Source organism: Rosa rugosa, chromosome 3 (assembly GCF_958449725.1).
Source record: "Rosa rugosa chromosome 3, drRosRugo1.1, whole genome shotgun sequence".
Classification (NCBI taxonomy): Eukaryota; Viridiplantae; Streptophyta; class Magnoliopsida; order Rosales; family Rosaceae; genus Rosa; species Rosa rugosa.
Genome location: NC_084822.1, coordinates 55,298,415 through 55,313,894, shown reverse-complemented (window position 1 = coordinate 55,313,894; position 15,480 = coordinate 55,298,415). Strand labels below are relative to the sequence as shown.

The window sequence follows — 15,480 nt, the reverse complement described above, 5'->3', positions numbered from 1 at the left end:
CTGCCCCCAATTGCGCGCAACCTGTTTGGCACTCCTGTCATGCACAAGCACCGCAAGCCTATTGTGCTCCGCAGTGAAGACTTCAAGCATGTTAATGAGGCAAATGGTTTAGCCTTGGTCCCTGTTGAAGTGGAGTCCTCCACGGCGAAACGAGGCCGTCCTCCATCGCCATATACATCCCCAAAAAAACTGAAGCTTCTGTTTCATGAAGGTGAGACTGCTGCTAGCTCATCTATGGTGCCCAAGAAATTGAAGGTCCCGGAATTCCACACAAAATTTTCAGCTAAATCCCTAGGTCTCATTGAAGCTCCAGGGGGTATCTTAGTTCCTAAGGAAGGCTCACTCCCTCAGGCATCTATGCAGCTGCTCAAGGTGGATCAAAAAAAGAAAAAAGGCCGGCCTCTGGGATCGAAAAACAAAAACCCTTCACTGAAGAGGGTTGCAGCTGAAAAGGTGCTTAGCGTGCTTTGCCCTGGAAAACCTCCTAGCCCTAGTGTTAAGGGCAAGGAGAAGATTTAGTTTTACGTTTCTTTGAACTATGCCTATTTACTTGTCATTGGTAACATAGTTTATAGGCTTTTCTTTGAATAAGTGAGCATGGGTACCGTCAAATGATCGGACCTAATCTATGTATCGCTGTGGTTTCACCACAAACTCTTTATCTACCCAAAGTCGGTAGAGGGAGGATATGTAATGGTCCTTTCTGGCCTGAGAATTATTTATATATCGACATGATATTCTTCAAAAAAATCTAACATTATTGACCAACTAATGCAAAATTGCAGAGTAATGCTTCATGGCTTCAGAAGCTCTGTATACGGCAGCAGGCTAGGCCAGCTAGCTGGCAGCTGGAAAATTGTTAGTAGCTGCCATTGAGATACTGTAATTGCCAGAACATAATGTCATTGAATTGCTGTGAAAAGGACTAGAAATTCAAAAAATATACCAAAAACCCACTGGCCATATAGCCATTATAAACTTAACAAGGTCTAGTACCTATCATTATCAGCCCAAGATGGGAATATATGATTTGATTTTGTTGCTGCTTCTGCAAAAGCATACAACTCTAGTACTAATCATCACATGGTCCATAGTCCATACACACATTGCATTAATGCCACAGCAACTCACAAGTCTAAGAATTGAATTGCAGAAGAACAAGAAGAAGTTCATTAATCAAACCAAAACCAGCTGAAGATCGCTACCAGTTCCACCTATTCTTCACTTAATCTAAGAGCTAAAGACATTGCCCTTTCCTTTTCAGTGGCTTAAATTGATGTAACATAGCACCTGACTTGGTCAATGATCAAGCAAATGTAGCAACTGCCATTAACTTATGTGTAAAATACAGCTGAAGAGCTAATCAGCTAGCTAGGCAATTCAAAAATTCAAAGACTGAGTCTTGCAAATGCAAAAGGACACCAAAACATCAAAAAACAAATAACGGAAAAGATCAATTTGCCTACGATATTGAATCGAAAACCCAGAAGCTAGCTAGCTAGAAGTTAATCATTTGCAGTAGGTGCTGATGTTTGAGCATCATATTGCTCAGATTGTTGGGCTGGTGATGTTGCTGTTGACACATTGGGCCTGGGAAGTGAAACACTGATCCTTCCATCAATGCAAGATGAGCATTTGGTCTCGGCCCAGCTCTCCATATCGAAATGGCCGTAGCCCATGATAGTCTTGCCGGAGCAGAGCCGTCCGATTACGACAGCAACTACGGCGAGGATTACGACCATTACAAGCACACCAACCACTGCACCAATCGAGCCGTGGGGGGAGTAAGTGCTGGCGTCGCTGCCCTGTAGCACAAAGGCTTGTGGTGGTGGTGGTGGTGGTGGTGGAGGTTGCTCAGCATATGGCCTAGACATTTTGTCGAATACCTGGTAGCTAGACTAAACCTGTGTTTTCCTTTCAGAACAGAACTGGCATTGAAATACACAAAGAGCAAAGCTTTGGTTCACCCAGAATGTAATCTAGCCAATGCATGGCGTGGGTTTGTGCAATTTGATTCTTGGAAAGGCTTGGTCACTTCATGACTACTTGTGACTTGTGAGAGAGAGAAGGCCCAGAGCTAGTGTTTATTCTCTCTCACTGGAGAGAGAGAAAGAGAGAGAGAGAGAGAGAGAGAGAGAGTGGAAAGATTCTGTTGATTTGAAAATATGAGAAAGAATCACCAATAGGCAAAAGGAAGGGATGAGGGGGTTGTTTTGAGTATTTGTCTTTGGTTTTTAAGTGAGGGGGATCCCCCGGAGGCAGTAAAAAGACAAGAGGAAAAGTAAAAAGTGACCGGAAAAGTTGGAATCTTTGGAAGTGTTGTTAAGTGCTTTCCAAGAGAAGCACTTTTCGAAAAAATGTCCTCGAGCCTTTTCAGTGGTTTTTTTTTCCGTCACTGTAGGAGAAATCCGGCAAACAATGATCTCAATACTGTAGTACCAGTCTTGACAATTCCCTGATTTCAAACTTGACCTTATTCTCAAGCCTCGGCTCGGTGTATAAATGGTAAACTCCGAACTCTCGAAATTAATCAATCAAAATGAAAGGTTATAATTTTTGTAATTGAAACTGAACAAAACTGTCTTAATTTTTGTTATTGTTAATATTGTTGAAAAATTGTTAGTCACTCTCTTTATATTATTTTCTTTAAACAAAATTAGTTCATTATTTTGCCATGATTTATGGTTTCGAAAAAAAATTAACAAGAAAATAAGCAATCAGATCATTGAGATGAATTCAGCAGGCCAAGCCAATGCTCAACTTGGTACCTTGGAAATTCCAAACCATGATTCTATGATTCCTCTCTACCCTCTAAACTAAAAAGCTGCTCAGACACTTGCTGGTCATCACTCATCAGTGATGAAGCTAATCAAGCTATAGGAGGAATAGGGCACAGCTATTAATCCCTATTATGGGATAGAGGAGTGACCCTGACAATACCATAACCCAATTCCTGATCCCCAGAATCTTTTAAGTCGTCTGAATCTACGGACCATGGTCTTTCTCCTTGCCCCATAAAAATTCAGTACTACTGTACTGCCACTCGTTACTCCTGTCCTGCCATGGAATAGAAATGATTCAAAAGGAAATGATAGACCAGCTAGGACACCATGTGATGGCTGCCCCAAATCATAGACATAATCAGGTCCGCTTACATAGTTTGATACTCTCGAGTCAAAGTAAATTCAAACAAAATCGAGTACTGATGGAGTGGGCATTTTCAGTTTGGGCTTGTGGGCAGGCTTGTTATTGATCTACCACTGTTTGGATGCTTGGCAATGGAGGCCCATCAAAACCATTCAACCATTCCTATCCACATCCAGAATTCGGCGTCACTTTTAGTGATATCAAAACAAAATATCAGTTGGTTTTTGTTTTTCTTGATTAAATCCGCCTCGTGCCTTTATCATATATATATAATATGGGGATAAGACCGCCCCAGGTCTCAACTTTTTCTCTGTCGACAAACCCAGAATTACGTGACGTATCACCTTATACGTCAGCGAGATCATCCCTCTGTGATTGCGGATATCCAATGATCATATCAGATTGCTCAAAGGATTAGTGGTGTTGATGAAAAACAGAAGCAACAGAACCATGCAATTAGACGCAGGTGAATGTTTTGCCCATAATAATATTACATATGTGAGCCCTAGCTCAAGAAAGCTGTGGCCCTGTGGGGACGTGCATTTTGTGACTTTTGTCTCCACGCGTGGGTTATTCGCTTTTTATCTGTTTGCGAGAGATATCGATCGACTGGTTCATTCATCCCCCCCATATACAAAAAACACACATACCAAGCCAGCTAGTCTAACTGGCCGGAGAGTAGTGCTTGAGTTGAGCGGCCTGAAGATGAATGGAAGCGACGGCGGCGGCGGTGGAGGCACAACTAGTGGTAAGCCCCAAGGTCAAGGTGGAAGAGGCCCTGTGCCCCCCAGAGGAGGTATTATTAAGAAGATCCTATCTGGTGCTTAGCTAGCTAGACCATTTTCCAGCGATCTGCTTCCTGTTTATATATTCTCATCGATCGTCATGAATCGAGCCATGTTTAATCTCTGTGGTTGTGATCTTGTGTAAATATGTGTTTGAAGACTGGCATCTTTTGTGTTGTAGTACTTGAAGAATAAACCCCCCATTGATTATATAGTGAAGCTAGAAAGTGGGGACGAGCTTAGAGAGACCAGGTTGTACTGATGGATCGATCTGATTTCTTTTGGAATTGATCTAGTTAATTCAATGTAAATACTTTCAGCACTTGCTTCTTATTTCTTTGATTTTTAAGTCTTTTTTTTACATCCCTTAGAGCCATGAGTTATAAGTCGGAGCTTGATTGTTCTTGAGATCTAACCATGATTCGGTACATTAATTTAACTTAATTTTCTTACAATATTAGAAATGATTAATTTTAGATTTGGTTAGAAATAAATTTGACTCCAAAGTTTTTCTTTACATTCCTTCCTCACCTAAAAAGTTGGAATAACTTTAGGTTAGTGAGTGATTTTTTCTTGTTAAAACATTGGGTTTGACCTTCAATATTGACAATTTTTTCATTCTGGCCCAAAAATTATGAAACAGCGGGTTAATCTGACCCAAAAATTGGACGGATAACCATTCCATATGCCCTAGCCCAAGTAACTTTAACTAAGGAATTAAACAGAATGTGAAGTCGGATACAATTTTGTGTCTGCAATCTCATTCTAGAAAGTGGAGACTAGAGAGGCATATAGATATGATGAAATCTTGAAAAGTAGCCACCATGTTCTACTTCTACCCAACCGTTACCCAACGGATTTCATACCCGGCAACCAAATTCAAATGTCTGAAAAGAAAAAGAGCAAAAGCAAAAGCCACACACACACACCCCTTTCCCTCTGTTTTTCACTTGAAAATAGGACTTGCACTATATCAACAGGTCACCCATATATGTTACCACATCAATTTCCTACAAGACGGCCAAAATCAAAACCCAGCAAAAATATGGGTTCTTGCATAAGCAAATGCAGTCCCAAAAACCACTTCCAAGTCGAAGAAGATGATCAATTCTGCAATCATGTCCAAGACAAACTGGTAATCTCGACCCAACCTCCTAAACCTACCACTCCAATTCCTTCTCACCATTCAAACAAAATCTCACCCTTTCCTTCTTCCCCTTCAAATTCCACTTCCTCAGCTTCTTCCTTCAGTTATTGCCCCACCACCACTACTAGTAGTACTACTAATTCTAACTCCACCATCAACTCATCGAGCTCAACCTTGTCAAGCAGCGCTTCTTCAGTTTCGAGCAGTTCAAAGATCGACAGATCATTTTCGAACGAGTTCTTGTGGTCTTGCTACAAAGAAAACCAGCATATATCTCGCATTGCTTCAATCAAGGAAGCACAAAAACCAGTTGCAGCGGCAACGTTGAAAAAACAGCAGCAGCCGAGCCCAATAAACAGAGGAAATGGGTGTACTAAAACGACACCGCAGAAGAGAGTCCGGACAAGTACTTCACCAACTCTGAAGCGACAGAAGAGCTTCCGTAAAGAGCCCGAGAAGCCCGTGATCTCTGCATATTCTAGAAGCTTGAGGTCACCGTCTCCGAGTAGAAGGTTCAATGTTTCAGAGAAGAACAGGGGAACAGTAATGGCCAACCCGCCAAAAAAGGGCTCAAATCTTAGGCCGGCTAGTCCGAACAACAACCCAAGTGGGTTAATGGCTCGGCCTTGTTTGAAGAGTCCTGCGAGAGAGACACAGACAAGGATTCACAGGATCAGTTCCAAAATCGATGAAGTTGCTGTTAGAGAAGCTCTGGCTCATGACCATTACATGGAGTCTGTTCCTGAGGACATTGATAACCCTCTAATCTCTTTGGATTGTTTTATTTTCTTGTAGACTTTCTTGTTCAGTGTGCTAGTGCATATAGAGAAGTTTTGATTTCCTTCATTAATTATGGGTTTAGCATTTGAATGGATTAAACCCTCTTCTGTATATTTGTTTGGTTTGATTTCTTGGGTTGTACTCGCAATATATTGTATCGTATCTTATGATGGTGTTCTTGCAACAAATGTTTGATGTTTTATTGCTTAAAAATCGAATTGATGTGTGAATGATAAATGACAAACTCAATCCTCTTTGCTCTACACCTTGGGCCTTCATTGTCTTGTTTATGGGCCCAATGAGTGGAAGATGCTGGCCCAAGATATTTTTGGTGGAGGGCAGGGCCTAAAACCCCAAAAGATTGAATTACATCACCAAATTCATGATCACAGGTCTGGATCGGACCGTCATTCTACATTACTTGTGAACTAACAAATTTTGATACAAATTCAAGGATGACTAAATTCAGTTTGCCTCCTCAAACTTTGGGACAAACATCAGTTTGGTCCCTAACCTTTTTTTTTTAGGACAAATTACTGGTCACACCCTGTACTTTGGGTGCGTCGACAGTTCAGTACCTAACATCCTAATTTTAACAAATAACTCCTCAGACATTCAAATCTCACACAATTTGATCTAAAATGACTATTTTACCCCTCACTTCCTTTTTTTTATCTTTTTTTTTTTTCCTCCCCCTCCCCCTTCTGGCTGGTTATACCCCCTTTTACTGGTCCAATTGCTCCAACACCTGATCTTTGGAAATCTCCTTACTCCCCTTAAACACATAGACCTTGCTCAATTCGGCGAACCCCAATTCATGCACCTGCACTTGAGTCCCGAACGAGATGAACCCAACCAACGCATTCTCAGGCAGTAACCCAATCGCCTGTTTCAGCGTCGATTTGACATAAGCCATCTCTTCCTCCATCATACACATGTCGAGCACGAAGACGAAGACCGGTGCCAGCAGAGAGTGCGGAGTCGAATCGAAGGGGAGGGAGTACTGGACAATGGCGTATTGGGGGTAGAGCTCGCCGAGGAGGTTGGTCTCGAAGATTAGGGAGTAGTTGGGAGGGAAGTGGTTGCTCTGGTAGCAGAAGGGGCATATCCAGATCTTGGCGTTGAAGTGAACGCGCGAGAAGGGGTTGAGGACGGCAGAGAAAGTCTTGCAGCGCAGCAGTGCGTAGGGGAGTGTGGGGATGTCGTTGTGGAAGTGGATCGGGGCGATGCAGGCGGCGAGTGGGTGGCCACACGTTCCACGTCATGCGGACTACATCGATCTCCTCAGAGTCGGTGTTCGCCATCTCCGACATTGCTACTATCTGCCACCATGTTTAGGGAGGAAATTTGTTTTTAGAAGAGAGAGAGAGAGAGAGAAAATAATTTTAAAAAAAATAAAAAACCGAGAGAGAAGAATTAAAAAAAAAAAAAAAAAAAAAGAGGAAGTGAGGGGTAAAATAGTCATTTTGGACTAAATTATATGAGATTTGAATGTCTGAGGAGTTATTTGTTAAAATTAGGATGTTAAGGATTGAACTGTCGACGCACCCAAAGTACAGGGTGTGACCAGTCATTTTCCTTTTTTTTAATCATGATGGTCCTCTTACTTCCATTTTTCATCACGAGCCTCCATAATTCAAAAATGACTTGAAATGTGACGTCATAGGCTGATCTAGACCAGACAGCAGAGGCCCACTTGTTAGATTTAATCACCCCTAAAAGGGCAGAACAGACATTTCGCAATATTTTGCCTCCAAAATTTAAATGACATAATCTAATCCCTTTTTAACCACAAAAGGGTTCCAAAATCTGCTCTAAACCTCCAAATTAACCTGCTTCACAGCAAAGCCTGAACATGACCAGAACACTACCAAAAAATTACCAAAACATGAACAAGAGCAGAAAATTACCAAAACATGAACAAGACCAGAAAATGGCCAAAAAATTACCAAAACCTGAAACTGAGCATAAAATGGAGTGCATAAATTACCAGAAATTGTTGTAGCAACCAAATAGATGCATCAAAGTGTTTTACATCCAAACCAACAAAAAATACAACTTGGATCGAGTTGCACATAATCATAAGTCTAATCATCTAAACAAAAGATTAGACCTAGCAACCTTTTGGCACAGCACAAGGTTGCACAAAAAATTGCAACATGCATCTCTAAATCATAACCTAATCTTGGTTGCTAACCCCATACAACTCCTGCTCTATTTTCCACCATTGTTTGCATTTTCCTGGATCCTTGCAGATGACCTTGATGAAGCCTGTGAAGAAGCAGCTGGTCTACCCTTGCTTGAAGGAGCTTTTGGAGGTCTTCCCTTGCTTGAAGCAGCTGTAGTTGTTGATGCCCTTGCTGCTGCCTTCTTTTCATCCCTCTTTTCCTACAATAATGAGATGAAAAATAACTTAGAGAACCAAACAATAACCAAAAATAATAAAACAACTAGTTGCATCAGTTTACCTTCTGTTGTTTAGTTATTCTCTTAGTTGTTTCTCTACGCTCATTTTTAGTCTTTGGCTGCTTTTTACTACCCTTGACCTACACAGCAAGTAATGTGGTCAGTGGCCACAGCTATATCATTTGCAAGTTCCTCTAATAACCAAACTGTGAAAAATATCTGAGTTTGAGTATGAGTTGATGATGCCTCTCCTGTGTTCAGTTTCCTCCTCTTACCTGCCTTTTCTTTGGGTGGAGGGTGCCTATGACATGTCTTCATAATATGACCCAGTATGCCACAATTGCTACACTTCAAACTCTTTTGAACCCTGCCAAGCTTTGGACCCTCATACTCCTTTTCAGATGTATCTTTGATCCTTTTGGTTCTTGGCCTACCAGGCTACCTATTGTACTGAGGTGGGAGGATTTTAGGTTCATTACTAGGGATCCATAAGTCCATACCATTCACTAGTTTTACTATGTTAGAGTAAACTGCCATGTAGGTCTTAGTGAGGTAGTAAGCATCCAAATAGTCTTCTGGACTCTGTCTCATGAAGTTGATAGCAGATATGGCATGCTTGCATATGCCTGTGACTCTGTGAGATCCAATCTCCTACATGCACATGTCGTCCTGGTCAGGTCAACCACATGCTTAGACCCTCCAAACCTTTCTACCTCAATTTGGGGGCTGCCAGAGCCATATGGTATGCAATCTGTTGCAAATTTGACCTTGTTCTTCTCTAGGAGTTCTCTAGGTTTGGGACAAATAGGGTCCAAAAATTTGCTCATCTTTTCTCTGCTCATAGCAATCCTCTTCATCATCACGACTCTAATATCTTCAAAGAATGAAATCACAGCCTTGCTTCAAGCAGGTAAAATGAAAGTATTGATACTTTCACACAAATTATTGAGAAGAACATCAAATTTCAGGTTGGTGCCAAAATGAGCTCTACACCAGTGTTTAGGTGGTCTCAAAGGATCTACAAAATGAAATACAAGACCATAATTAAACTTTTATCATAAACACATGTGGCTTACAATATATCATACCTGTTAACCAGTCATAAGCTTTGGGTTCCATTTGCTTCATCAGAACTAGCTCTTTTGGAGTAATAGGCCATGGTTGTTGCTTTGGCAATTGCCCAGACTTGATCCTTGAAAACTTTTTCAGGAAATAGCTTAATGAAATTGGTCCACAAGTGTCTAACATAGAACCTATGTTCTGCAAGTGGCACCACAGCTTCACATGCAGGTAGCAGTTCTTTTTGTTTATCTGATATGAAAGTCCAACCATTGCCTTCTCCTGTAATATCCAAATCCTTCACCAATAACCTCAAAAACCAATCCCATGAATCCTTACTCTCCATCTCAACCATAGCATAAGCTACCACACAAGTTGTGTTGTTTGGATCCAAACCCACTGCTAACAGTAGCTGACCACCATAAGCACTCTTCAAGTGGTAACCATCTAGCCCCAAAATGGGCCTGCATCCAGCTCTGAACCCCATCTTCAAAGCTCCTAAACAAATGTACATTCTCTTAAACACAAGGAGCTGACCAGGGTTGTTGAAATCACACTTGATATCAACTGTGGTGTTTGAATCAACCCTTTTTAGCTCCTGTGCATAATCTTGTACCCAGGCATATTGCTCCTTCATGCTCTTCTCAAGCAGACTCAATGCAGCCTTTTTAAAATGAGACTCTGGCTCTCACACCAGCTGCCATTATCTGCGCAAGAGACTTTGTGGCAACAAACAAGTACAAAAATGAATACATTGCTCCTTCATGCTCTTCTCAAGCAGACTCAATGCAACCTTCTTAAAATGAGACTCTGGCTCTCACACCAGCTGCCATTATCTGCGCAAGAGACTTTGTGGCAACAAACAAGTACAAAAATGAATACATTACAAACTGTTAAACACAGGCAGTAGGCCAATAAGAATTCAAAAGAAAGGAGTTGCAGATATTATACTTGTTGATATACCAGGATTGAGCTTGATTTACTTAGCAAACTTCTATGTGAGGTATGGTGTTTTTACCATACTATTATCAAGAATCTTTGGACAATTGTGTTCTCCATTGTAAGTCTTTATCATCAAGGTGTGCATCTTTGATGCAAACCGCTCAAAGGGACAGTATGGTGCCTTGCAAATGGCTCTAATCCTCAGCTTATCATTCTTCAAAAAAATAGCTTCCCAACCATTTTGAATGGCCCTCTCTCTTATGGCAGCTCTTAGTACCTTTGCTATGGCAACTTCAGCCCCTTGTAGAAGTGTGGGTCCCTCATATCAACCTTAGGATTAAACTCAGGGAATCTGTCCTTACCCCTATCATCATTAGAATTATACTCTGGCTCTAGCCTTTCCTCATATGAATCCTCTGCCCCAAACATTGTCTCATTGTCTTCTACATTCTCAAAACTTTCCTCATTACTCTCCTCAGCTCTACCTACCACAAAAGGGTCCTCCCCTTGATTAGACACAACCTCAGCTTCTGTTAGCCAATCAAAGAGAAAATCATCATCCACTCCATACCCTGCATACTCTTCATAATCTTTTGCAGGGTTGTAATCATAATCATTTGAATCATCCTCATCAGAAGCTTCCCAACCACCTTCTTCACCATCATCTGCTTCCTCCTCTTCTGGCTCTTCCTGAAACCAGCCATCATCTTCACTCTCATCTTCATCAACTAATTGCTCTAACTCCACTTTCTTCTTCCCCTTATCAGCAGGATCAACAGTTGGAGCTCTGCTAGCTTGAGTTGGAACTTCATCTTCAGACTCAGTGATCTTCACACCAGGTAGAGCAGGTAGGGCCTTCTTTTTGTTTGCATACACTTTATACCTTGTTGATGGTGTTGTCACTGGCTTTACCACCTCAGCCTGCCTTGTAGGTGAATTAGGCAACTCCTCAATCTTCACCCTTGATTTTAGCTTCTTTGGTGAATCAGGGAGCTCCTCTATTACAACCCCAGATGATCTAGCTTGACTGCATCCCCAATTAGGTATCTGATCCTCATACATGAACAAATCATCCAAATCTTCATAACCCGGGACAAGCTCTAAGTGGTCTAGGTACAGAACAACCAATCTGATTTCAGGCACCATACAACACATTCTGATGACATCTGAGTCATTGTTTAGCTTAGACATGACATCTTCCTCACTGCCAATAGAGTACCAGTAATCAATCCTTGTTCCCACATACTCACTCTTGATCCCTCTCACCATGCCATCCACCTCAATCAATGACATTTTGTCATTGTCAACATTATCATAGTAGCTTACAATTCCACCAATGTACACCCCATCTTCATGCTCTATATAGCCACCATTATATACCTTGATTTGTAAAATAATCAGGGTGTACTGCAACACAAGAATACAAAATCAGTGAGCACAATACCCTAGCCAAACAGAGCAATACATGAAACAAATGTAACGCTACTGACAGCACACCAGGGTTGCAACATCATACATCAATAAGCCCTAAACAATAAATAGGGTAGTTGAAAAAGGCAGCTTAAACAAAGGGTTAAACCTTACCCACCAACCCATTTCACAACTGTTCCAACCACTAAAACAGTAAAACCCTAAACAAAATTCAATTCTCCAATGGGACCATTTGAAATCCCTTTTGTTAAATCCCTTATTTGAGCTACCCAACAACAAACACATGCTCCATTCAATATTGAATATAAACCAGAAACAGACAAACCCTAAAAAAAACAAAAACAAAACAAAACCCTAAATCTCAAAACCCCCAATATGAAGCTTCTAAACCCTATCTCTTATAACCCACAACTAAAACCTTAAATTGGAAGCTTCTAAACCCTAAAATCCATAACACTTGCAAAAATCCACACAGATAAATTCATTGAAATCGAAAACCCTAACTCACAGTAATTGGGGATTTCCTCGCCTCTAGGCTTGATCAATCGGGGCCCCGGCCATGTCGCCAACACGGCGTGTTTATAATCCAATAATCTCTTAATCTGGGTTTCCAATTGTGTTTGAAGAGGATCATGATGAGAGAGAGATGAGAGTGAGGGAGTTCAGTTTTTGATTTTTGATTATGGGTCTTTGACTCGTGTAATGGAGCCGTAATTGAGTCAAAACGGTAATAAGGGGTTTTTAGGACATTTCGCCAAAAATGAAGGGACAAAGCAGAAAAGTAGGTCCTGCTGTCTGGTCCAGCTCAACCTATGACGTCATGTTTCGAGCCATTTTTGAATTTTGGAGGCTTGTGATGAAAAATGGTGTTTGAGCCCAAAATTATTTTTGGTAAGATCCCTTTAGGGGGTTCAGCATGGCCGGCCGATACCTGCGGCCCAAAATTAAGTCTACTTGGGTTTGAGTTACAACTTCGCCCATTCCGAGATCCATAAGGAAAACGAGCCCTTATAGGAATCGAGTAGCAGAGACTAATTATGAATCTTCAATTAATAATCCTTCTATGTCAAGGAACAGTCGAAACCCTAAGGTATAAATACTAGGGTTCAGGGACGAAAAAAAAACACAACTCTCAATCAACTAATCTCTCAGATTATCAAAGTCTCTCCGGAGTAAACCTACCTTCAACCTAGTTGAAGCCAGTGAAGCAAGGGTAACGCCATCGCAACCCAGCGAAGCTAAAGTCACGCTTTAGCAAAACCCGTGTTTTCTCCTACTTCCCGGTGATTGCTCTGCTTAACCTATAACGTTAAGTATCAACTCGGTGACGCAAATCTAAGGAAAACGAGCCCTTATAGGAATCGAGTAGCAGAGACTAATTATGAATCTTCAATTAATAATCCTTCTATGTCAAGGAACAGTCGAAACCCTAAGGTATAAATACTAGGGTTCAGAGACAAAAAAAAACGCAACTCTCAATCAACTAATCTCTTAGATTATCAAAGTCTCTCCGGAGCAAACCTACCTTCAACCTAGTTGAAGCCAGTGAAGCAAGGGTAACGCCCTCGCAACCCAGCGAAGCTAAAGTCACGCTTTAGCAAAACCCGTGTTTTCTCCTACTTCCCGGTGATTGCTCTGCTTAACCTACAAAGTTAAGTATCGACTCGGTGACACAAGAGATCACATCACAAGTCCTTATTCGTTAGGCGAAAGTCATTTTCCGAAAGGCAGAGAAAAGAACCCGGTGACGAGGTTGGTGCTCTCCTCGTCCACAACGTTTGATCAAGAAGTCAGGTCAATGGACGCCCCGACAACTACACCGAAATGTGTTGGCACGCTCGCGCATTCAAAAGAGACTATTTGCACGCCAAACTGGTTTTGGAGCCAAACAAATGGAAATAACATGACCATCATGATTAAAAAAAAAAAGTCAGGGACCAAACTGATGTTTGCCCCAAAGTTTGAGGGGGCCAACTAAATTTAGTCCTAAATTCAATAAGAATCCAATAATTTGGGTGATTTACTTTAGTATTTAGATTTTAGATAATAGTTGGAGAATTTTTTAACTTAATTGTTGATTGTATTGTCCAATCAAATACAAATATGCTATAATCTAACAAATCAAATACATATTTAGTTTTCAAGAATTTGCCTAGCTAATTGTCGAATTGCATTGAGTTGAAAGTTTTTCATAACCAACCGATTGAACTTAGGTTAATCCAATCCATTATCTATTGGAGAAATTTAGAGATATTAATATGATATTCTTTCCGGTATGTCACCACTATGTCAAAGCAAATGGAGTAGCTATTTGTGCATTCTTTGCTATTTGGTGCTTGTTAGAATACATAGAATTTATAGAGAGTCTTGATATTATTTCAGGATGTTCTCTTTATGCTTATTGTAATCTGGCGTTCAGGCTCTGTGTCCCCCCCCCCTTGTATTCTGCAATTTCATTAATCAAGGCTTGAGGGCAGCCGCACCAGCCCCTTAAAAAAAATGATATTCTTTGACCTAATGGAGAGTGGAAATATGAGTAGGCTCAAAAATTCTTCTATACACGGCGGTGCAAGTCCACATACACCAACTATGCAATCTCAGCTGTCCATATGTGGGGTCCGTTATTTATCACTCAAAACTGTACAATCTCAGCGGTGCATGTATATTCACGCCGTGTACCGAAGACTCTCCCAAGTAGGCTAGGATTGCAGTTGGTGTAATCCTACAACTAATTGAAGGAGCTTCAAAACTTGTAGGCCAACTTAAAATATGAGTTGACTACTTGTCCATATACTATTACGCGCTTTAAGCAGGTTGACTTATACTTAGATTATGCTTAACTCTATCCGGATCTTGTGGCAATCCTCCTCAATAATGTCTCCCAAGTCCCATCTTAATAAGGTTTAATTAAGAATTAATGGCAAAAACAGAAGAAGGTTTGATTAAGAGCGTTAAACCCAGAAGACAGGTAGGGCAAACATATTGCTGGAATAGGACGGCTGAGATCACGTGCAGCAGTCCTAGGACTAAGTTGGATACGCATGTCGGCAGTCGGCCAGAAGTGGTTAGTTTTTCTGTTGACCCCTTTTGCCATTTCCTTACTAAAAACCATAGAAGAAATGGCCCTCCCTCGCAAAGCTACTCGGTATTGCTTCAGATGGCTACTGTGGTTTTCAGAAACGTCGGCCAATCATTCACACCAAAACGAGATTATGGAAATCTAGGTCTGGCATGGGGTCTCATGTCTATCTTCCTATCCAGTTCTTGCTCGTCGAGGAATCTGAAAAAGACCCCCATTTTTCTTATATATGGAGCTACGTACGAACCCAGCTGGCTTCTGTTTTTCGTCCACAGAATCGAACTTTTGTTCTCCACTAGCCTAATATCAAAAGCCTAATGATGTTATTAGAGAAAGAGAAGTTTTATCCATCTATGATTATTCGATCTATTTTTATAATCTATGAATCTATCTACTGGTAGTTAAGTTATAAGTACTCCAACTAGATTGGTTAATTAATACTGAACTATAAAATGGGTCTAGACTGCAGCACCTTATTCGACTATATAATAAACACAAATGCATACATGGTTCGGCAAAGGGAGGTAGCCCTAGGTCGATCTCTTACATCGTTCTTCTATGTGTCGATACTCTGATGCCCTCGTTCAGGAAACAGAAAAATTATTGGCCAAAGAAAAAAAGAAAAACGAAACTGAAGACTATGCTGTAAGTACGAACGTACACCTCCTCGATTACCTTTGCATGTCCCTAACAAAAAGAAAGAA

General features: G+C 41.0%; 2 protein-coding genes across 2 annotated transcripts; one reads left to right on the top strand and one right to left on the bottom strand.

The window, feature by feature from the left end:
• Nucleotides 1–1,099: 1,099 nt before the first annotated feature.
• Nucleotides 1,100–2,174, bottom strand: LOC133735246 (uncharacterized). The gene has a single exon (XM_062162658.1). The coding sequence runs from the start codon at nucleotides 1,872–1,874 to the stop codon at nucleotides 1,506–1,508; it is 369 nt and encodes a 122-aa protein (XP_062018642.1). The 5' UTR covers nucleotides 1,875–2,174; the 3' UTR covers nucleotides 1,100–1,505.
• Nucleotides 2,175–4,783: 2,609 nt separating this feature from the next.
• On the top strand, nucleotides 4,784–6,056 carry LOC133739013 (A-agglutinin anchorage subunit). The gene has a single exon (XM_062166721.1). It carries the CDS (start codon nucleotides 4,816–4,818, stop codon nucleotides 5,872–5,874), a length of 1,059 nt encoding a protein of 352 aa, XP_062022705.1. The 5' UTR covers nucleotides 4,784–4,815; the 3' UTR covers nucleotides 5,875–6,056.
• The last annotated feature ends 9,424 nt before the right edge of the window (nucleotides 6,057–15,480 follow it).